The sequence below is a fragment of the Nanorana parkeri genome, unplaced genomic scaffold (genome assembly GCF_000935625.1).
Source record: "Nanorana parkeri isolate BGI_ZX_2015 unplaced genomic scaffold, ASM93562v1 scaffold41, whole genome shotgun sequence".
In the NCBI taxonomy this organism is placed as follows: Eukaryota; Metazoa; Chordata; class Amphibia; order Anura; family Dicroglossidae; genus Nanorana; species Nanorana parkeri.
In genome coordinates, this window is record NW_017306309.1 from 1,240,124 (window position 1) to 1,263,036 (window position 22,913).

A 22,913-nucleotide genomic window follows, 5' to 3' on the forward strand; every position below is an offset into this window, starting at 1 on the left:
CCAAATGTTTTGGTACATTTACTTAAATAAAACTACAACTGATACAACTACTAATAGGTATGTAAAATAAAATATATTGTTTTGGGAGACAAGAGCCTTTCCTTTCTAATATCATATTCATTATTATGCAGGATTTATATAAGGCTCATGAGAGCTAGCAGTTGAAAAGGGAGGGGCAAGTGCTACAAGAGGTAATAACTGTGAGGTATGACCTGATGAAGGAAGAAGAATTGAACAGATTTTAGGTGGAGGCAGGATAGGCTTTTCTAAAAAAAAGATGAGTTTTCAGGGAGTTTTGTCCATCTCTAGGCAAACAGAGTAGGGCATAGCCAGACTGGGGTATGGAGTTCCACAAGATGGGAATTCCAGAGGATGGTAGAGGCTTGGGAGAAGTCCTGGAGATGAGTATGAGAGGAGGTGTTGAGGGAGCTAGAGAGCAGGAGGATCTCACAGGAGCAGAGTGGATGGTTTGGGTCATATTTTGGGATGACGTTGGTGATGTAGCTCAGGGCCGAGTAGTGGGTGGCTTTGTATGTTGTTGTCAGTATTTTTTTTTTTATACGTTGGGCTTCCGGAAACTAGAGGAAGAATTGGCAGAGATGCGTCTCAGCCATTGAGCGGCTGGTGGGGTGGGTGAGTCTAGCAGCAGAAGTCATGATAGACTCAAGGTTGGATAGCCTGTGTAAAGGTAGGCCAACAAGAATGGAGTGGCAATAGTAGAGGCGAGAGATGACAGGGAGCTTTGTGGTGACTTTTGTTAAAAAGGGTTTCAACGGGATACATCCAGGAGGTGCTGGGACTTCAATGTTTATTCATACAGACTAGTAAAGAGGAAAGAGAGTCATCCTGAAAGCTTTGGTCAGGTGGCTTACATGGAAATGGCTACCCTCTCGGCTACTCTTTTTGGGCATGAAACAAAAAAAGGAGACCAAATTCATAAAGGAGTCCAAAAAAACTTTAATGATTCATAAAATAACAGCCAATTTGTTAAGAAGGGGCACATTTAGAATATGTTAGTGAGGTTAAGGCGGCAACATTTGGACAGTGATTGGATGTGGGGCCTTCATACCTTTCCAAGAGTCCGGTCCACTTTTTCTTATAGGTAAAAATAGGCACTTTAAAATAGCCCTAGTAATGTAGTATGCTAGAAACAATAATAAAATAATAAAAACAATAATAACTTTCACTGACTGAAAGTCCTATTCTTAGATAAATGTTATCTATTGTTTATGGGCTAGGACAATGTGCAACTTAACAGTTTACTAGGAGTCACTGACATCACATAGTTATGTCTCTCATCAATATAAGGGCAGCACACTTAGCAGGTTTCATTTACTAAACAAGTAGAGAATGCTCATTTAGCTTAGTGAATAAGGTGAAGGTCTGTTTGCATGAACTACCCAATTGTGTGTAAGCATATTATGTTGTTTTTGTTCTTTTATTATTTCCTTTTGGATTCCCCTTGCACCTTTGGGTATTTAAAGTGAGTGAACCTTCGACATATACCCAAAGCTAAGTAAACACTTTCTACTCCTTTAGTTAAATAACCCCAATGTCTGTCCATTTTTTCTTATCACATACTCCAGGTAGTTTTTTTTTATCAGTATTGAAGGTCACCGCCAAGAGTTCACACAATCTCTAAGTGAAAATAAATTAAAATATAACTAACCTGCAATTGCTCATGTTTAGAAGATGATTTATGTTTAAAAACAAAGCATGACATAATAACATTATATTATTAAATATGAATATATTATTAAATTAATTTAAATTAATAAAAAGAAAATTATGAAATTATTTCCATTTACTGTGTTTTCAGCTCCATAAGACGCACTTTTTCTCCCCCAAAAGGCGGGCAAAAATGTCTGTGCGTCTTATGGAGCGAATATGCCCCCCAGGTCATGACAATCTCCTTGATGGCGCACGCGGGGGGGGGAGTTGGTTTGGAAAGATGGCCGCACACCTGTCAGCGCTCCCTCTCTCTCCTCCCGGCCGCTGCAGCTTCAGAGAGGCCAGGAGGAGAGAGAGGGAGCACTGTCAGGTGTGATCAGAGCTGCCTCTCTGAGCAGTGTGAGAGTGTGGAGCCGAATTTGCCAGGGTGCAGAGGAGCGGCAGGAAAGTTCCCGTCCCCAGTCCCCAGTCTCCATCAGGAAGTTCTCGCCCGCTTTCCCCCGCAACCCCATACCCTTCCCCGCCTGCTACCTTCAACGCAGCCGGACAGCCCCAAATCCTGGAGTAGACAGTGAGGGGAGAGCTGCACTCGCAGCCCTTCCTCTAAGCTGTCACAAGAGTTCTAGCTCTAGTTAGACACAGGCAGCACGGGCAGCAACCTAGGTGCGTCTTATGGTCAGGTGCGTCTAATGGAGCGAAAAATATGGTATATTATTATATTATTACAATTTAATAACTCTATTGTATATGGTGTCTATACTAGTACTTTTGTAACCCACAGGGCCCCTTAAGGGTTATAATTGTAGAGGTTATCCTACAAACATACAGGATTACTTCTATGACTTAGGGGTCTATTCACAATGCTGCCGAGGGCAGCCGAGTGAATGACCGATCAGAAGTGAAGTGAGCCGAACACCGTTCGGCTATAATCATGTTAGAAACTATATAATTTGTTTTAGGGTCATAAAGTTGTATTATTTGCCTTATTTTTCAAGCACTGTCATTCACTTAAAGCAAAACTTCATTCACAAATTATGAGATAAAATAAATAGCCCATTGTAGGAAAAAAAACAACAGAACCAGTTTTGCAATATATTGCTTCAATCCAATAATTTCCCCCTCAATACCTTTTTCTGCCACTAGATGTCCTCAGTCCTTCAACCCACATCTGAGCCCACAGGCCAGCCTGTGACTGTACAGGGAAAAAAGAAGTGCAAAACAAACAGACAGACAGCCCTTTTCCTCGTATAATACCGTTTTAATAAAATTGAATAGAAAATTGACTCTGAGGAAGGGGGAATATCCCCCAAAATGTGCCAGCTAGCTAGGTAGCCTCTGTGGGGATCTACCTTGTATCATCCATCCGGATATAACTATGTTTGTAGTTTTTTATGTTCTGTTTTGTAGCGCTGTGGTGCAGTTTTTTGGAACAGTGAAAAAAGAAGCAGCACAGTGATGAGCTGTCATTCTACTTTCTCTTTCTATCAGCACGCTTCTTCTCGGCCTATGGACCGATTGGCTTCTTGTACTGCTTCTTCTTCTCACCCTACAGCATTGCTGTACTGGGATGCAAAAGGCTGAAACTAGGTCAAATTCAGATACTTACCCTGCTTACTATTAAGAAATACAGTTAGTGATGTATTCATGATTACAGAGCTGCATTATTGTGTGTCTTTTCTATCTGCTTGGTCCAGCTTGATTTTTTTTCGTGCCTTCCTTTAGAAATATTGTGGTTCTGGCTTTCAGCAGGCACAATGCCAATGGCTGTATTTCACGGTAGTCATCGTTTTACAGGCAGTGAAGACCACATCTTACTCAGCACAATTTTGCTGCTGGTTGCCAATATTGTGGTGACTGAGACTTGAAAACAGTGAACTGCGGAGCAGATTTAAGATCAGATTGAAGTACATTGTTTAGAAAGACTTTAAACAACAATGTTTGTGTAAAAGAAAAAAACAGCTAGGAGGTATATTCCTCAGATTTATGAATGAATATGGATGATTGGGTACATGTACAGGGTTTTTGATTGATTGATCACAGTAAGAATCAGAATCCATGGCATGTGACCAGATTTGGTGATACATTAAAGCTAAACTCCAGCAAACAGTTTATTATGAAATACAAATATGAAAGCTGTTTTACCTGGCCAAGGATTTGGATTTCTGCCCATTTATCCTTAAGATTTACACAGCCCTGCTACGCAGAACAGTCAGAGTAGGGATGTAACATTTCTCTTCTGCAGTTGAGTAATTCAACTTAACCTCCCACCACCAGCCTGTCACTGGACAGTGAAGGAAAAGCAGCAGGCTGATGAGCTCCTCTCTCTGTCACTCTGCTTTCTCCTTCTGTTAGTATGTTCCTTATTAGCACATGAGTACTGCAGCACATCTGATTAGCTCCTTGTTCTACTTCCCAGATAGCAAGCAATTGAGCTGCAGGTTTGAAAATGACTTGCTAAACTATTGCAGACTTGCCAAGCTTCACAATTTTGTTGCACAATTCCAGCAAGTCTGCATTGCAAGTCTCCAGATTAATGTGCTTTGCAAAAGTGCTGTACACTTGCAGAGCTCTTGCTAAGACCTGCAGGACTCTTGCTGTAGACTTGCCAAGCAAATTTGCTACAAATTCAAAAAGTGTCAACTAGAACTTGTGCTGCGAGTGTTCTGCGAGTCTACAACTTGCCAGGAATGTGTGCAGCAAGTTAACAAGAATTACAATTTAACCCTGCCACAAGTTTGTGGCAAGTTATCCTTGCTATCTGGGTTTTCCATCTGCCAGTCTGAGCTCCACTTCACAGTGGATTGCAAGTGACTGATAGAAAGTAAACAATAGTTTTTTTCTTAAAAATGCATTGAATTATTATCTTTTTTAATGAATTCATACCGGCACAAATTGGTGTTTTATTATCTTTCTGGATTTAAAATAGAACTATGGGGTAAGTGTTTTTCCTCATAGTTCTCTTTAGGGCCACAGGAGGACATATACTAACCTCCTCCCGTGACCCAAAGCTCAGTATATCGTGGGCTATTTCCCGCTATATACTGAGAGCGCCGCAGCCGGGACAGATCCCAACAATACTGTCGAGATTCACCCAGCTGCATGAGTGACAGCTGGCTCTGCCTATCTAGAGGCAGAGCCAGCTTTGCCCGCCCCCTCCCGTTCGTTCCTCCACTCAGCACTTGAAGATCTTATGAGGAGGGGGGGAATCCCTGTGGGGAGCGGTGACTGACAGTCGCCACTCACTGCAGGGAGACAATCGGGAGTGAGCGGATAGGTGCATGTTTCTGCTCCCTTCCCGATCGATAGAGCTGACCTGTGACAGCTCCTTTGTCACAGGTCGGCTCTAGCTATGAGGATGAGTAGAAATCACTCACCTCATAGTTCGCCTTTAAGCTTTAAAATTGGTCTGCTTAAAGGTCGAAAATTGACAACAATTGCATTAAAAATGATTTTGTTATTGCCCGTTAGCCAGTCTTCACAGCTCAAACCATGAACATCACTGTGCGTGCACACGTTTGACCAGCTCTATTATCAGCTGCCCATCAATGTTTTATAGTCTTTTAGTTTATTTACACACATTGATGTAATACTCATTATACTTAAAGTGCACCGGAAGCCAGAACCTTTTTGTTTAGTTTTGGATAGGGTGGAGAGGAATTAGAAGACCCGTCAGGTTCTTATTGCTGTCTGTGTCCCCATTAGGGAGATTTCCTCTCACTTCCTGTTATGGATGTTAAACATGTAACTGAAAAAAAACCTGCATCGCAAGGGTTAAGTGTTTATTTTGTTTAGAGGGTCAAATAAGGCATTTTTCCCCACCTGATTCTGGGTCTCATGGTGGTCAGCACTCACCTCCCTCTCCCCCCTTTGCTCCGGCTGTGGTTTGTCCCTTGGCGTGCTCATGTCTAATGCAAGTCAATAGACTTACAATAGGCGTGATGACATCAGAGGTCCTTAAGCTCCCCACACAGGTAACAGTCTGATTGTACAATCTACTTTAGCTTTACCCACAACTATGTAGTGCAAGGGCCTGCCTAACTGGGTACACATTGATTGGATTGTGTAGGTTGGTCCTCATATTACATAGATTTGATCAATCGAAAGTTGATTGTACAGTCAGATTGTAATGCGTATGGTGACCCTAAAGGTGGCCATACACTGTGCAAAGCTCCTCAAGAACCGAAATTCGCACAGTGTGCACCGCTGACGGAACCCTTTCGGCCAGTATCCCACTTGATCAGAGGCGTGTTCAGTTCCTTAGCCAATCGCTGAGTAGCTGTTCTGCAACACTTCAGTTCGCTGCAGCAGCTTCACTGAACGCTTTGGCTGCACAGTGCTATGCAAAATGGCAGAGGATAATATTTTTGGCTAATAGATACCATTTGCCAATGAATATTTAGTGTGCTACTCCACCAAAACATTACATTGTAGGTTCCCACACTGAATTGAGTTCCTCCATCGGGGTTCAGGCACCTTTCTCCAGTGCTGCCAGGTTTGCCCACAGTTAAAATGGCCGCTGGTGTTCTGCCCCCACCTTCTCTGTCACACTCAGTGCTCTGCATCCACATTCACTTCCGCTGCGAGTGCTAAGTTAGCAGTGCTGTGCGCTGACCTGCAGCAAAGCGTTTCAGTGGCGGTTTGCTAACTCGCAGCAGCTGAGCAGCTGAACACTCCTCAGCTGATCGAAGGAGCCAGTCAGAAAATCATTGTACGAACAGAGCCAGCAGACAATGCGCTGCTGGCTGTCTTCAGGTATTCTGACAGTGTCGGTGACAGGGAATCCTCGATCAATGCACTCGTAGCGTTGATGGAGGAATCTGCTCTATTTGTTTCATTCAGCCCGCGGGTTGAATGAAAAATAGAGCAGTGTACGGACGTTTTTAGACTTCCGGAGCCTGAGGAAGAAGAGGCTGTAGGAACCAGTCTAGCATTCCAGTGGGACCAAGGATCAGGTAAGGATATCTGCTTTATTTGATCCCCCCTAGACAAAATGAACACTTAACCCTTGCAGTGCAGGGGGAGCCCCACTGCAAGGGTATGTTATTTTAAATTCCTTCTTTTAGTTATTTGAGGGGCGTTTTTGTGAGTAATGTGTTTTTTTTTCCAACTTTGGTAATTATATTATGTTTTAGCTTGCCCGCGCCCACTAAATACTTTAATAAAACAGTAAAAGGAACAAGAATAACATTTAGTAACCAAAAGCAGCCAGTCAAATTCCGGGTTACTGTCGTAAGATCCCAAAAACATAATTTCTTATTGGTTACTATTGCCCTTTGCATCTTCCGCCTACTTTTTGTACGAATTTGGTATGATTTCAGAGACCGATAAGTAAACACAATATATAGACTTCTTTTTAATCATAAGAAATGCTTTCATAATACACAACCTTGCTCTCCATATCTGCCATGTGCCAACATTCACTATCTCCGCAGTTATGTTTTCTGGTAAATATTTGCTGTTCTGAGAATGTTAATGAAGGTTAACCATTAACAAGAGACTGACAGGTAGCCCAGCTGTATGAGGACAACAGAGAATGTGCATCTGAAGCCGGTGATGCAGACACAGAGGTTGCGTCATACTGATAGGCACGTCTGGCAGATCTTGCAATAGCTTTATAATGTTTGCATGTGGGAATTACCTGTGCAAATCTAGCACGCCTACCATAAATGTAACATGAGGCTTTCCACATCAACCGGGCTAGTCCAGGTACAATTAGGGGGTGATGATGCAACAGGAAGCATAAAGTCAGGGATGTATGAGAATGTGTGTGTGTAAGGAAATGAATCACAGTTACAAGTTATTAACATGACTGCACTATGCATGAAAATCGCATGTCAACATTTATATGGCAATGGCCATATTTAAAGTAGAACTCTGGGTAAAAATGTTATTAACCCTTGCAGTGCTCATTTTTGCCTAATTATAGTTTACTCACCTGATCCTCCAAGCCAGCTTGCTCTTAGACCGGTTCCTGGAGCCTCTCTCCCTCTCCGCTGCAGCTGTCCAAGGTCCCAGAGTCATCATCTTCTATACACAGTGGATAGAACGTGAGGACGCCGAGGGACATAGCATTGCTGCAGCGGAGGATGAGACAGGCTGAAGGGAGCGCTGTCACAACGGAGGATCGGTTGAGTATAGATTTGTTATTTTCGACCCCAGGCAAAAATGAACACGTAACCCCTGCAGTGTGGGGGTAGCTCTACTGCAGGGGTTAATAAAAATTTTACCTGGAGTTGTTCTTTTAGGATTTTAGAGCCTTTAACAGGATCTGTGAATGGAGAAATGTCAAGCCTGTCAACCACTGTGGCAGAGAGGTGTAGTTCTCGGTGGAATACAACTGTCATCACTGCACTTACAGGCCATTCATTCTTCTTCCCTTCCGTACCGATTGTATGTCCGTACCGAGGTGCGGACATTGACAGGAGGGGGAGTCTGCAGAAGCCAGAGCATTGCATCTATGATCCACTGATCACAGTTGCAATTCTTTACTGGCTCCAATGCAAAAAAAAAAGAATAATAATTAGAAATTTTTTCTTTTATAAGAGGTGCGCATTCATTTATTTTTTTTTAAAACAGCAGACTTTACTTTTAACCTCCAAAATCCATTGCATTTTCATGCACATCCCATACTTATTCACCTGTCACATTAATGTGCATATGTCCTTGACCCCGTCCCCATTATTATACTAACATGAATGACAAATAATCACTGTTTGTCCCAAGTAGATACAAAGAATTCAGGATCTGATTACTATGTATTTCTGAATAAAACGGCTTTCTGGCAATTCACAGTTGGAAAAAGAAGGTCATTCCCAGCTGTGATTCTGCTTCTTTACTGATGCCAGGTCAAGTAGTGAGACTCTATGTATACACATATTCATGTGTAAACTTCCTGTGTAGTCCTAGCAGCTGTGAAATACACGCATTACTGCTCAGGAAAACAAGGACATACACTTCAAAGAAACCCTAAAATCTCTGTTCTGTTATGTTGTAAAATATATGTTTGCACCTAATATTCTATGTAGCCAGTCACCTTATGTGTCGAAGTAATAGGCACCTGTGATGTGGCATCACTTCTTATTCCACTTCTGCAGCCGGTAGGTGAATGTAAACAGCCGGGTTCAATAGCAAGACTATTTCAATTTGCAGTAGCCAATAGCAAGCTGGCTTTTGCACCCGCCCACTGAGCAGAGGGGTGGACCTGAGAAAGAACTATCTCTCTCAGTTCCACTCCTCCTCTTAGTGGGTGGGGATTCAATTGAATTTAATTTCTATTGTGTACTGTCTGTCTGAACTAGATGGATACGTATCTTTTTTCAACCTGACTAACTATGTAACTATGCTGCCGACCACGGCAGTACATTACAAAAGTAAACTCCTCGGTTTGCGTAATTTTGTGTTATGATGGATTTTCCGGAACGTAACCCGATCATAAATATTCTTTTTGTAAATATAATTTTTTTAAACAACGTTGGACTCTTCAGACATTTGTTTGGTGCTCATTTTGGCTCATAATATACATCATGACTTGTGTTACTGCAATGCATGGTATGCACTGTAGATGTACATAACAGTGCAAAGCTAATTGCACCTCAAGGCACGTCTATAATGCACTGCAATGTACAGACACATATAGAAAGGGGGAGGAGGACATGCAAGCAAACCTGTCCTGCACGGAAAACCTCAAGTTTGCCTCCGTCACCTGTTTCATACCCATCTTGGATAAAAGTTAATGGTTAATTTGCCTTCCTTTCCTCTAGTTCAGTAAATGAAGGTTTATATCAATACGTTTTGTGTTATACTCTTGAATTAAGGATGAGATTGAGTCATTATCCAGTGAATCAACTGAAGTTGTAATTAGCTGGGAGCTAACCAATATTTGGGTGACAGAATATAAACACTACTATTCGAGTATTGCTTCATGGTACGTAGAGCTGGAGCCAAGAATCAAGAGTGAGTAGTATTGTCTCATACTTAATATTGTACTGTAATTACTGATAGCTGAAAACATACAGTACTTCCAAAAAAGGCAAGAAATGATGTAGCGTGATCTTAATATAAAATAAGTGTTTACATATTCTACAGAATAGGTTCTGATTCTTGGTAATCAGGCTTCACCAGTCTTTTTAAAGTCCCATCTCTTTAAAGAGGACTGATGATGAAAATTGAACAATCTGATAACTGAAATGTAGGGCATTGTTTTCATTTTTGTTATAAGAAATATAACCTTTAAAAACTCTTCTCTCTCTATCCTGTCTATCAGATGTCTTGATCAGGTCTATTACATGATACTGCATTCGATCTTTCCTTGTTAATTAGACATTTGTGTATTGAATTTGGGAAATTTGCGCAATTTTGAAGTAAATTGTAATGTACAGTATTGCATTGTGAGCCTGCTTTGCTCCAGAGAATGGGTAACCCATGTACTCCTTAATAGCAGTGTTGTGTAATTGTACCAGCCAAATGATCAGACAAGTGGAAATATGAAATTAGAAATTTACGGAATAAATGGAAGTTTAACATAAATTGCACAGGGGAAATAAATGAATACAGTGAAAGCAGGTATAAATAGCACATGAATGTATGGAACAGTTTTTCAACTGGCCTCAACAGTTCTTGCAGGTTACAGAAAGGACAACATTTGCAAATTCCTTGCTGAAAATGATTTTCAGAATTCTCTCGCTGGAAGGGAGGTTGAATGCTGTGGTCTAGAAACACAAAGCACACAGCTCACCCCGGTCATGCATCCTTGTAATCTACATTCGGTGCATGGAGGACCCTCTTCTGTAGTGATAGTCTAAAAAAATGCAGGACCAGCACACGATGCTCTTCCAAAGAAAATCAAACTTTTTTTCCACAGGCATCTGTATAAAAAAACAACCGGCTGTTTTTTTGTACAGATGCGTGTGAAATAAAGTTTGATTTTCTTTGGAAGGGAATCAAGTACTGGTCCTGCAGTTTTTGAAAGCTGAGGTAGTTGCCTGCTTATACAGGCTTTACACCAACACTGCCACAGAGGCCTTCGATCAGGAGGTTCTAGTCCACTACGGACACCCCACTACATATGCAAAATTGACTGCCACAATATCCTTTCCAGTCACTGGGGATTACATAGTTGCTGCGTGCTCTTCTGCTCTCTGCTAGTGGCCCACACACCAGACTTACAAAGGGAGGATCCAGCACCTGGCGACAGCTTACTGCTTTCCCATTAGGCTGGGTCTCTCTGAGCACTAGAGGGCAGGAGGAGCTGTCACCTATATCACCTGGGCGGGTCCAGGGGCACAGGGGGATCATGGGAGTCCAAGGAACTTTGGGCACCCACAAGATTGTGGGAAACTTATTTAAAGGGACCCACACTTGTCACCGAGGAAAGTCAGTACTCCTGCACACTCATAAATATTTATATTTTTCACGATTTGGCGATCTTCAATATATGTACCATCAATTTAGGTTGTCAACCTAAATGAAGTCTGGTCAATTAGTCACCTAGTGACATCTTTCCAGCAGAAAGATCTCCTCACCATAGCAGTTGGTTCTATTTCTGCCAGCCTTGGAGTAAAGGGTGACCAACCATGGGGCAGTTTCACTTGCTGAATTCTCTACTGAAAGAAAAAACCTCAGCATGGAGAGTAGGATCCCATTATACAAGCCAACAGGAGCACTGAGAGTAGTAAGAAAATATCAGATGGTTTATCTTACCAGCTTCAACCCAAAACTGAAATAATAGTTTTGGTGGACTTACCTCAATTTGTGTGCGGATATCATTGGTATCTATGATGACAATGCTATCAAGTTATTATCAATATAAAAGTGAATCTGTGCTTTAGCAATACAACACATATAGTCACATATTTTCAAACGCATATATATTCACCTTCCTTTCACTCCCCGGCTACTCTATTTAGCCGCCACAAGTGAAAGGTAAGTTCTATGTAAGCTACGGGTCACTGGAGACATAGCTGAGAAAGAGCTAGGGCCTCCTCGTGTGACAGCACTGACTGACCCTGCTCTGTAACATGGTCCTCTATGCCCATTAGTAATCGGTATTTCCTTTAGCTCCTGGTATTTCCTTTAGCTCCTGGTGCTGAATGGGAGAGAATGTGGTATTAACGCAAACCTGTTGCTTTGCTTTGCTTTGCTTTGAGTGGGCAAAACACAGGTTTGATTTAAGGGAACCACAGTCAAAAAGTTACTCCTTGTATTATCGATATAGTGTCAGCACATTAACGTAATTCCATTAATTATTGTCATTATAATTATAATTACCATAATTACAGTAATTATATGATGTCTAAATCCATGGTGCAATAAGTTGGAGAGCTAAAGAAAAAAAGAAATATATATAATATATAACTCTTTCCAATGGTCAATAAGTGCCCAGTAGCCTATACAGTGATCTAGGGTTACTACTCAATGTACTTGCAAACAGCACCAGCATAGAGGGGGAAGAGACCTTTCAGATTAATAATGCATTGACGTTTGTCATGCTTCTCATCCAGTTACTATTTCATTCTGTTTAACACTCAAGGGATCAAAGATCGCTCCCTGTCAAGTCTGAATGATTAGTAGAGGGAAGAATTGGCTACTTGAATAATTCAGAGCACTGCACCCTGTGCCCTCTAGTCACTTTCTGCTTTTGCAGGTACTGCTTTGTTCAGTAAACTCTGTTTACATACCATTCACAGTGCTTTAGTTTACCTGATTTACTTGTCTCATTTAATAAATGTACAGTAAAGTATATTAAGCTCAATTGTTTGACTTGTGGCCTTCTAAGCATATCTGTAATGTAGCATTCTCTTTACTTGCGTGTGAGTTTTGTGTCAAGTTGTTAAAGTAGTATTAAACTCTCAACCTTTTTTCAATAAGGAATTGAGATCAAACAAATATACATTACCCAGCAAAGTATTTGTTTAAATTGTTACTTAAGCACTTACAGTCATCATGTTTCCACACACCTGGCTCCAACTCACTCAGCTCAGCCTCCCTGAACTTCCTGTTCAGTACAAGATCACAAAGGACAAAGAAGTCTGCAGCAGCTCTCCATCTACTGGCTTGGAGAAAGAAGGAGGGAAGAATGGGGAGCAGGAAAGTGTCTTGCCTAACTGGGCCAGCTTACTAGCACACACAATGGTGGCTCCATAGGAACCTGCAAGGGAAAGGAGTCACCCTAAAACAAGATGTTGGGCCAGTGCTTAGGGGACCAGCTGATTCTGCAGAAAGTTCAATCTTTTAGGGTGCATTTATACCGGAATCAGAACCAAAAACACGAGTCAGAGGAGTTACATTGACTTGCGTTTGCTGAGGGCGGTGCAACACAACAAACTGGTATGAACTGCTCCCATTCACACCCATTTTCACATGACCTTGCATTGGCAACTGATGAAAAATGGATGCTAACAGATCTGGTGGGAATGGTGTTTAAACATCAAGGAGCAGTATCCATTGTAAGCGATTTAATCCACATTTGAAATAGCTTAAAAACCTTTTGACTTTAATATTACTTTATGGATTGCTCCGTTGGATTGCTCCTGTGAATCTTTTGTTATACATGTACCTAATAATGCCAACATCAGCCAAAATGTTCATCTAATTTTGGATAGAGCAGAGAAGAGTTGAACCCTGAGCCAGGTTTTTATTTTTGTCTGTGTTACTGCTGCCGAGATTTCCTTTTATTTCCTGTTAGGGCAGGAAGCGATAGGAAATCTCTCCAAATGGAACAGAGGCAAAATCAAATTTTTCAGTTGTTGTGAACAGAAAATAATGGCAATATTTTTATTGCTGCGCGTGTCTTCGTGCCCCTGTGATAACCACTTCTCCGTTTCTACTACAGGCATGACAACAACAGGAGAGGAAATCTCCCCAATGGGGTTACAAAACTTTAAAGCAGAACTCTGGGTAAAAGATGTATTAACCCTTGTAGTAGGGCTATTTTTGACCCTAAGCAAAAATGAGCACTTAACCCTTGCAGTTCAGGGTTCGCCCCACTGCAAGGGTTAATAACATTTTTAACTAGAGTTGTTCTTTTTAAAAAAAATTGCACGAGTTAGCTTTATTTGAATAATTAAAAATAACATATACTATCAGCCCTTTGCGTAGAGGAACCCTAAGCAGGTATCCCACCTCGAGATTTATGAATGTCTGTTACTTTCAAGACATATGTTATGTTAGTATATTTTAACAGTGGTGATTTGCAAGTATTAGTGTTATCTAATACTGTTAACATTTGATTTTCTTTTTTTTATGTACACCGTTTTACTTTGTATTATTTATTACCTTCTTTTACATTTCAAGTGTAAAGCCCATTTTAGAAATGCCAAGACTTATTTTAAAGAAATCAGCAGCTGTGTAGCTTAAATACTACAATAAAGACATTGTCTCACATTTTGCTGATAGGTTTTTAATCAAATGCCTGTTGAATTGCTTGTTATGAAATACAGACAAAATATTCATAAGCAATAAATTCTGTCCCCTGACAGACAACGTTGTAAATAAGGTTTTTAAAGACCTTCACATCCGGTTTACATTTTCTTAGCAAATTTATCATGTAAGCTTTCTGTCTTGGGATAAGAACATAAAACAGAAACGATGCTTGGAGCTACAGCAGTAATAATCTAGCTTATTTTTCCTGCAAATTAACATGAGGATGAAAAGTCACACACTAGGATAAATATACAAAGCTCTGGCTGTAGAAATGTACCTCCAACCATTTAACAAAATATTGGAAACCAGTTAAGACTGCCAATTATTGATGGACTTACAGAGTTTCATTGCTGCCTGGTGTTTCCTTAAAACTTAATATTTTACAGAAGTAACAACAGATAGTAGGGTTCATGTACTAACCACAGAATATGCAGATACACACACACATTTCATTTTGCATAAATGTGCCTACTACCGTTTCTCGGCTATAACAAGGTTCATGCCTTCTTTATGGTTTGGCAAGTACCCTTTTGTAAATAGCTCATATATGAGAAAACATGCTCTGAAAAGTAGAATTGGCACTGCAAGTTTTGCTTATTATCACTTTTGGAGTACCTGAATGCATTTGTGAAAGAATGGGTCGCTCTCAGGAGCTCAGTGAATTCAAGCATGGTTCCGTGATAGGTTGGCACCTGTGCAATAAGTCCATCCATGAAATTTCCTTGTTACTAAATATTCCACGGTCACCTGTTGGTGGTATTATAACAAAGTGGAAGCAACTGGGAACAACAGCAACTCAGCCACAACGTGGTAGGCCATGTAAAACGACAGAGTGGGTTCAGCTCATTCTGAAGCGCACAGTGCGCAAAAGTCGCCAACTGTTCCACACAAATTGGTGCTAATCGTAGACAAACACCTCCTACATCTCGTAATGCAGTGATTGAAGATTGCCACGTGGTAGTGCAGGCAACCTATACAAATAATTATTTTTATAGACACTTTACTGTGCTGCCTCCATTTTAGTTTAACATTGCCGAAAGTTCATTTTAATTGTGTGGACAAGGGAAATTGGAATCGCTTAGGCAATAATTTAGGTCTCCTAGTAGACAGTTGCCTGCTGGGCTTTATGAAAAAATAAGTACAAGGCTTGTCAAAATAAGTATTCCGTCAAATATATAGATTCTGTCTACAGTAAATGGTTGGCATTTGACAAGGAAGTTGCCCAGGGCATTTTGTTTATACCAGGAATAGAGAATCACTACAAAATCATTATAATACACGCTTGAATAAATGTATGGTGAGGATTCGTTTTTTTATTTTTATAAATTCTGTGACCAACACTCTCAGATGGGACAAAGTGACCGAAGACCCACCTGCATCCAAACAAGCATGAGAGTAAACAACCCACCTCCAGCATTAAGATTTATTTTACATTTAGAATATAGAGAGGTGGGATTCAAACCTGTGCCAGGTTTTACTTCTGCCTCTGTCTACGGTGGGGAAATTCACTCTTGTTTCCTATCTACTGGGCAGAACAGTAGTGAGTGGAAATCTCACCAACAGACATATAAACAGCAATCAAGATTGCTAGTGAATGAGGAAGAATTATAACCTTTGCCATGCTTCTTTTGCTAAAACCTGAATAAACCTTCTGCACTGATGGATCCTAATAACCAAAGAGCTGCCCACAATAATGTGAATAACTTATTAACAAATTAAAATAAATGTATGTAAAGTGTAGCACACACATTATACACTGCTTGGCCCAAAAAAAGTCACACACTCAAATATTTTGCTGGACCACCTTTAGCTTTGATTACGACACGCATTGCCCATGGCACCATTTCAAAAAGCCTATACAATGTCACAACATTTATTTCCATTCAGAGTTGCATTCATTTTTTACCAAGATCTTGTAGTGATGATGGGAGAGTCGGGCCATTGCGTAAAGTCTTCTCTAGCACACCCCAAAGATTCTCAAAGGGGGTTAAAGTGGACCTTTACCTCCTTTCACTCAAAATCACATGAGCATGCAGCTCTGCATGCTGATTTAAAATCATCTTACATTCATTAGTTAACCACTTGACATCCGCGGTGTTAAACCCCCTTCCCATCCAGGCCATTTTTCAGTATTCAGCGCTGCGGTACTTTGACTGACATTTATTCCGTCATGCAGCGCTGTACTGAAATGAATTTTATACCCTTTTTTGGGGACAGATAGAGCTTTCTTACAAGCTTGTTTTTCATTTACTTGCAAATAGAGTTCATCTACTTGCTGGTCCACTTCTGGCACAAAAGATGTAATGTGTTAAAGAGGGTTACATCAGCAGGGCATTGCTAGGAAATCTCATCTGTCACTCACGAGATCTCAGGGAAAGGCATTTTCGTCCCCTGAGGTGATGTGCATGGTCACATGTCCTAGTCACATGTACCAGAGTTCCAGGAACCAAAGGGAGAGCTGGTATTCTGCCCTTAGTTAACATGGCCACTGTCAGAAGACTGGGAAAGATAAGAGAAATAAGATGCAAAGAATACAAAGCCTGCAATTATCTAGAATTATCTGTTTGTAGATTGTCATTACTAAGCATTTCTAAAGTGTTCGTTGTTATTTTAAAGATATGGGTAAAGTTTCTTTCTAAGATCTGAACTCTGTGGTGGCCAATCCATGTGTGAAAATTATCTTTCATGCACTCTTTCACAATTTGAGCCTAAAAAATCCTGGCATTGCCATCTTGGAATATGCCTGTGCCATCAGGAAGGAAAAAATCCATTGATGGAAAAACTTGGTCATTCAGTATATTCAGGTAGGCAGCTGACCTCATTTTTTGACAACATAACGTTGCTGGACCCAGATCAATTGTCCAGTGGAAGGCTCTGACCTTTTTGCTTAAGTAAATCCAGATGGTGAATTTTTTTTTGGCCAGGCAGTGTACATACCCAGTTAATACAGTCTCTGCTAACACCAGTGCTTCCCATACTCTCAAGGAGAGAAGTTCACCTTTACTCATGGACCAAATCTAAGATGATTTAGTATGGTCAAACTCACTTATTCCCGATGTCACTACCAAGGTAACTTTTATGTCTCAGAAAAAGAATAATATACAAATTGTTTTTACTTTTCTCTGACTTTACTAGCTGCATTCTTCTTCCCAGTCATTGACCCACAAAGCATTGAAACCAGTGGCAGTCAGGGAACTAGCATTTTCAGTAGGATGATATCTGTATTTCTCTCGGTACAGGTTGTGACAGGGTATGGTTTCACTTGTAAAGCAAAGAACACAAATGTAATGAGTAACTGTTTGCCGCAATGTAAATTGTATGCATTGTGACCATTAAATACCCAGTTATACATTGGCTCATGGGTTGTTTATTCTCTTCCAGTCTGCCTTGGAACTGAAAACAGGTTTTCCCAGCTGGGGACAGTGGAAGAGCATTACAGCAGTATGAAGAAAATGTACAACGGCTGTGAAATTGTGCTCGGAAATCTGGAAATCACCCACCTAAGTCGCAATTATGACACGACCTTCCTCCAGGTACAGATGTGAATTTAAATCAGTATCACTATATAGAGCAATGCCACTCCTACTTATGATTCATAGCTCATATGGCTATCATTAAATACACCCACATTATTCTACAAGCTCATGCCTTCTCTACAATGCCTGTCCCAGGATGTATTATCCACAGGTAGCACACATGGACATATGAAATACTAATCATCAAGATACTAATCATCAACATACAAATTTAATACATGTGCTATTCTGAAGGACTTAATAAAGAGCACTATTAGGCACTGTTTGTATGTGCAGTACCTGCTTAAAGTGACATTAAACCCTCAGATTTTTTTAACATAAAACAATACTGTAATGTGTGCCTTACTGTAATCCATGGTAGTTTCCCTTCTCTTTGCTGCTCTTCCTTTTAAATCCGTATCTCTTCTCATGCTGGGCAGAACTTCTGTTTTGCAGCAGACTGCCTTGTCTCTGAAATGGATACATGGTGTCTGTGTGCAGGTTCACAACCTGAGCCAGCACTACAGGAAGGGGCAATCAGCTTCAAAGGGAAGTTCTCCCCCGGCATGAGAAGACATGAGGATTTAAAAGGAAGAGCAGCAAAGAGAAGGGAAACTACCATGGATTACAGTAAGGCACACATTACAGTATTGGTTTATGTTCAAAAATCTGAGGGTTTAATGTCACTTTAAGTTCCCACTTATATTTTGCCTTTCCTGAATTCTCCTCCCTCATCAACATGCTAATCAATTTATTTTAAAGGAAACATTTAGGTTTTCAGTACATACTTTAGTTTAGACCTCGTGATGTCATCATTGGGTCTCCGTGCTTCTCGACGCAATGCAGTTAGATCATAGCAGATGGGAGGGGCCAGCAGCGTGGTGCAAATAGCTTCACAACATCACAGCACCTTGCCTCAGTACTCCTTTCAAGAGCCCTCAGCCTGATACAATTAGTATAACTTATTGGGAGAAGTTATTCAAATATCATGCCTTAATAGGTGGATTTCAGTCTGGAGGTGTGAGCGTTCCTGTGCAGACTGCATTTGCATGCAGATTGCCCAAGGTAATTCCCTCATGTGAAGCTGAGTCTCAGTGATTGATAGAGCTGAAATCCAATGAATGAAAAGGGCTTGCCAGAGACAGTTGCCTCAGCCAGGAAATGAGGTGGGCTGATTTGCTGTAAGAGGCTCATAATAGACAATTTCAATATGAGGCTTTACTGTGCAAGACTGAAGGTAAGGCTGGAACTCAACTTTAACATACTGTTCCCTTACTATGATATACAAAATACAGCTAGTTCTGAGGGGGGTAGCCCCACTGCAATGGTTAGGATTATTTCTTCCCAGATTGTCTACCTGACAGAATTGATGATTACATAATTGTTGGTGACAAGACAGAAGTGAAACAAAGTCTTACAATGTGTGATCAGCTTTAAAAAGCCAAGAAATAACTCAATTTGCAAATAGCAGAGGATCTTTATTGCACAGTTGAACAGTTATGAAACCAGAAGCATTTCCACGGACAAACCTTCTCAGAAAAATAGTCATAAGAAACTATTCCTAGAAAACCAGGACTGGGACAAAAAATACAACAAAATGTTAATCTGAATTCCGTACCGGAGTGTTTTTTTAGGAGACCTGCACTAAGAAAAGTATGTAAGCTTACTTTTCTGAGTCACTGACCCACAACAGTATGACCCCTGACCCCACAATAACCCAGGTACAAAGAGTATCGATAAATGGCACCTTCTCAGATTGTGCTAGGGTCATGAGCGGCGTTTCCGCAGGGGTCTGTGCTGGGCCCCATGCTGTTTAATCTATTAATTAATGATATCGGGGAGGGGGTAAATAGCCATGTTTCAGTGTTTGCTGATGATACCAAAATCGGGAGGGGAATAGTCACTGAATCTGACGCTATAACATTACAGGGGGATCTGGATAAAATAGGGGAGTGGGCAACCACATGTCAGATGAGGTTTAATGTGGATAAATGTAGAGTTGTGCACTTTGGGGTTAAAAACAAGTAAATGGATTACACACTAATGGGAGCTCCCCTCAAGAAAATCCGAAAGGGAAACAGATTTGGGGGTCATTGTAGACCACAGGCTGAAAAATAGCTTTCAGTGTCAGGCGACGGTAAACAAAGCAAGTAGAGTCCTTTCCTGTATTAAGAGGGGAATGTTTTGCAGGGACAAGTCCGTAAGTATGCCACTTTATAGATCACTGGTTCGGCCTCATCTGGAGTATGCGGTCCAGTTTTGGGCACCAGTGAACAGGGGGGATGTCCTTGAACTGGAGAGGGTCCAGAGGAGGGCAACCAAAATCATAAAAGGGATGGAGGACCTGAGTTATGAGAACAGGCTACTAAAATTAAACATGTTCTCCTTGGAAGTAAGGAGATTAAGGGGGGACGTGATTTTCATGTATAAAATGTTTACCGGGCATAGTAACATTAGAAGCAAACTTTTTACAATTAACTCGATGACAAGGACGAAAGGCCACCACTTAAAATTGGTGGAGAAAAAAATTCAGCACAAGGGGTGAAGGGGGTTCTTCTGAGTTAGATCGGTCAAGGTCTGGAACTCGCTGCCACATGCTGTGATTTCGGCTGAAAGTGTGGAATCATTCAAGAGGCGATTGGATGATTTCCTCCGGGACCGTAATATACAGGGGTATAGATACTCTTAAAATTGATAACACACAAGGGACCTATACATACTACACACCAATAGGAACATACACACATAGGTTGGACTTGATGGACATATGTCTTTATTCAACCTCAAATACTATGTAACTATGTAACAAGCATGGCGCAGGTCAATACTTTTCCCAGGTCAGTGAGTCAGCATGACATCTAGTCACGTTTTCCGAATTAATATTCGGCAATGGTAGCCTCACTTTCCCTCAGTATAGGTTTCCTTTAAAGAAAACTAAAGCCAAACTTTTATTTTGGCTCTACTTCTTTTTTGGGCCACAGGAAGACATTTACTAATGTGCTGTGGCCCAGGGTCAGCATATAGCATTCTATTGCCCACTATATGTTTTCAGCAAAGAGCTTGCGCTGCATTAGAGAGGGATCTGAACAATATTGTTGGGATCCACCTCATCTGCCTGATTGACAGCTGGCCCTGCCTCTATAGAACAAGAGCCAGCTTTGCCTGCCCCTTTTCTGTCTGTCCCTGCAATGAGTGCTGGAGGAACAGAGAGGGGAGGGGAGGATCCCTGTAGGGATCGGTGCCTGACATTGACTGATCTCTGCAGATAAAAGCTGTGAGCTGAGAAATCAGCAGTTACATGATCGCCCAGCTCTCGGAATGTAGACCTCCCAAGACTTTTACCAAACTGAAGATAACATGCATGATGCTGTAAATAAACTAATTTTAATAAATATTTCTAAAATTAAGAAAGGGGAAATAATAAAGCATCTGTATAGACATTTTTATTATTTTGCTTTGGCTAGAGTAGGAAAGGGTTGAAACCTCTATCAGTTTATTTTTGGCTGCCTGTGTCCAATTGTGGAGATTTTTTTTTCTTTACTTCCTGTCACAGAGACAGAACAGGAAGTGAGAGAATATATCTACACAGTAAAGGGAATTCACCTCTTAGACAGTTGTAGCTGGAACAGGCATCCCCCATCGGAAGGTTTGATCTTCCAATGGGGACACCTGTTCCCTGTGTTCTGGTGACATCATTTTCTGTCTTGGTGATAAAGGGCACTAGGATAAATGGAGAGGGTAAATCTCGCTGGCAGATACACACACAGGAAAAAAAGCTTGACAGGCGTTCCAAACCTTCCTTTCACCATCAAAATAAAAGAAAAACATTGGTTATAGATGTACTTTTTTTTTTAATTCCTCTTTATTTAATTTTCTTTTGACAATTGACAATAATAATAATAATTTACAACCACATAATTAATAGTGTAATTTACAACGACATGATTATACATCCTCATACATACAACTCACATTCAAGACACTTACACATTTACATTCCATGGTCAACCCTGAACAAGATTCACATTATATTTACCAAATCTTAAATTAGCTTCCCACATAGCCTATCTAACTCCCTTCACCGTCCCCATTTATATCGTGATATTTTCTACCTCCGTATTTAGTGTTTCATATTAATCAATTTTGTATATTATTTTTGGTGTTTACGCCCGTATTATGTCAAAACATAAAAAACTCCCTACTACATATTTATAGTGTATATTTTATATATATTGCATATTTCTGTTACTTATCCTCCCTTTATTCATTGTATCACACCCCCTCAATTCCACCTCTATATTTAGTGTTTTATATTAATTTTGTGTATTATTCAGGTGTTTACTCTAAAATATATAACATTTTCACATATTATATCTAAACAAGGAACCCCCGATAGATGTACTTTAATGTAAAACATTATTAACATTTCCACTTCTGAACTTCCGGGAAGATAATTTTAATTAGAAAAAAAAAAGTAAAATAAAAAGTGGTTTGCTGGTTATTTGCGGGCACAAATTGGACTAATCAGCTACTAACCTTAGGGCCCATTTACTTCTTCAGATCACTTTAACGCTGTGCATTGTGGCACACTGCAATGCAAATGCTTTGCCTTTCAAAATAGATGGCAACACGGTACTGTGAATGCAGCCTCCATCTTAAGTCATAAATGAATGTCATAAAAGTTATTTTTGGTTTCCTATGTTGTACATTTCACCCCCACTAACACTAGAGCACTTTGTTACTGGCTTCCCAAAGCGCAACAACGCTGAACATGGAAAATTCCGTTATTTTCAGTGGTGACCGTTCACACTTGTGTGCTGTGTTGCTTGTCGATTATCGCTCAGAAAAGTACATGAGCTTATTTTGAGCAGAATTGTGCATTTTTGACCCCATAAACTTCAAAGTCAGCGCTTGAAAATGTAGCTAACAACACTTGATTTTGTAGCTAACAACCACCTCCTCCTAGTTCTTACCTTTCCATTGGCTAAAACAAAAATGCTGAAATCTGAAAATGCCTGAAAAACAAAAAACACTTCAAATACACTCAAGTGTGAATATGAGCTTGATTGATTCACCCTATTCCATTGTTATTGTAGGATTTGATGATCATTTCTTATTGTTATTTAATTTCAGGACATTAAAGAAGTTGGTGGTTATATTCTCATCTCCATGAACAATATCAAGTCCATTCCCTTGACCCACCTTCAGGTGATCCGTGGCAATGCTTTGTACAAGAATGCCTCTCTTTCCATTTTATCAAATGATGGCCTGGCCGAGCTTCCTATGAGAAACCTAAAAGGTAAAAAC

General features: G+C 40.5%; 1 protein-coding gene across 1 annotated transcript in view; it reads left to right on the plus strand.

Moving 5' to 3' along the window:
- Positions 1–14,638: 14,638 nt before the first annotated feature.
- Positions 14,639–22,913, plus strand: part of LOC108799518 (epidermal growth factor receptor-like) — a 60,695-nt gene continuing 52,420 nt past the window's right edge. The window contains exons 1-3 of the mRNA XM_018571384.1: positions 14,639–14,660; positions 17,473–17,624; positions 22,740–22,905. Of these exons, the coding sequence (XP_018426886.1) occupies positions 14,639–14,660; positions 17,473–17,624; positions 22,740–22,905 (340 nt within the window). The remainder of the gene's footprint in view (positions 14,661–17,472; positions 17,625–22,739; positions 22,906–22,913) is intronic.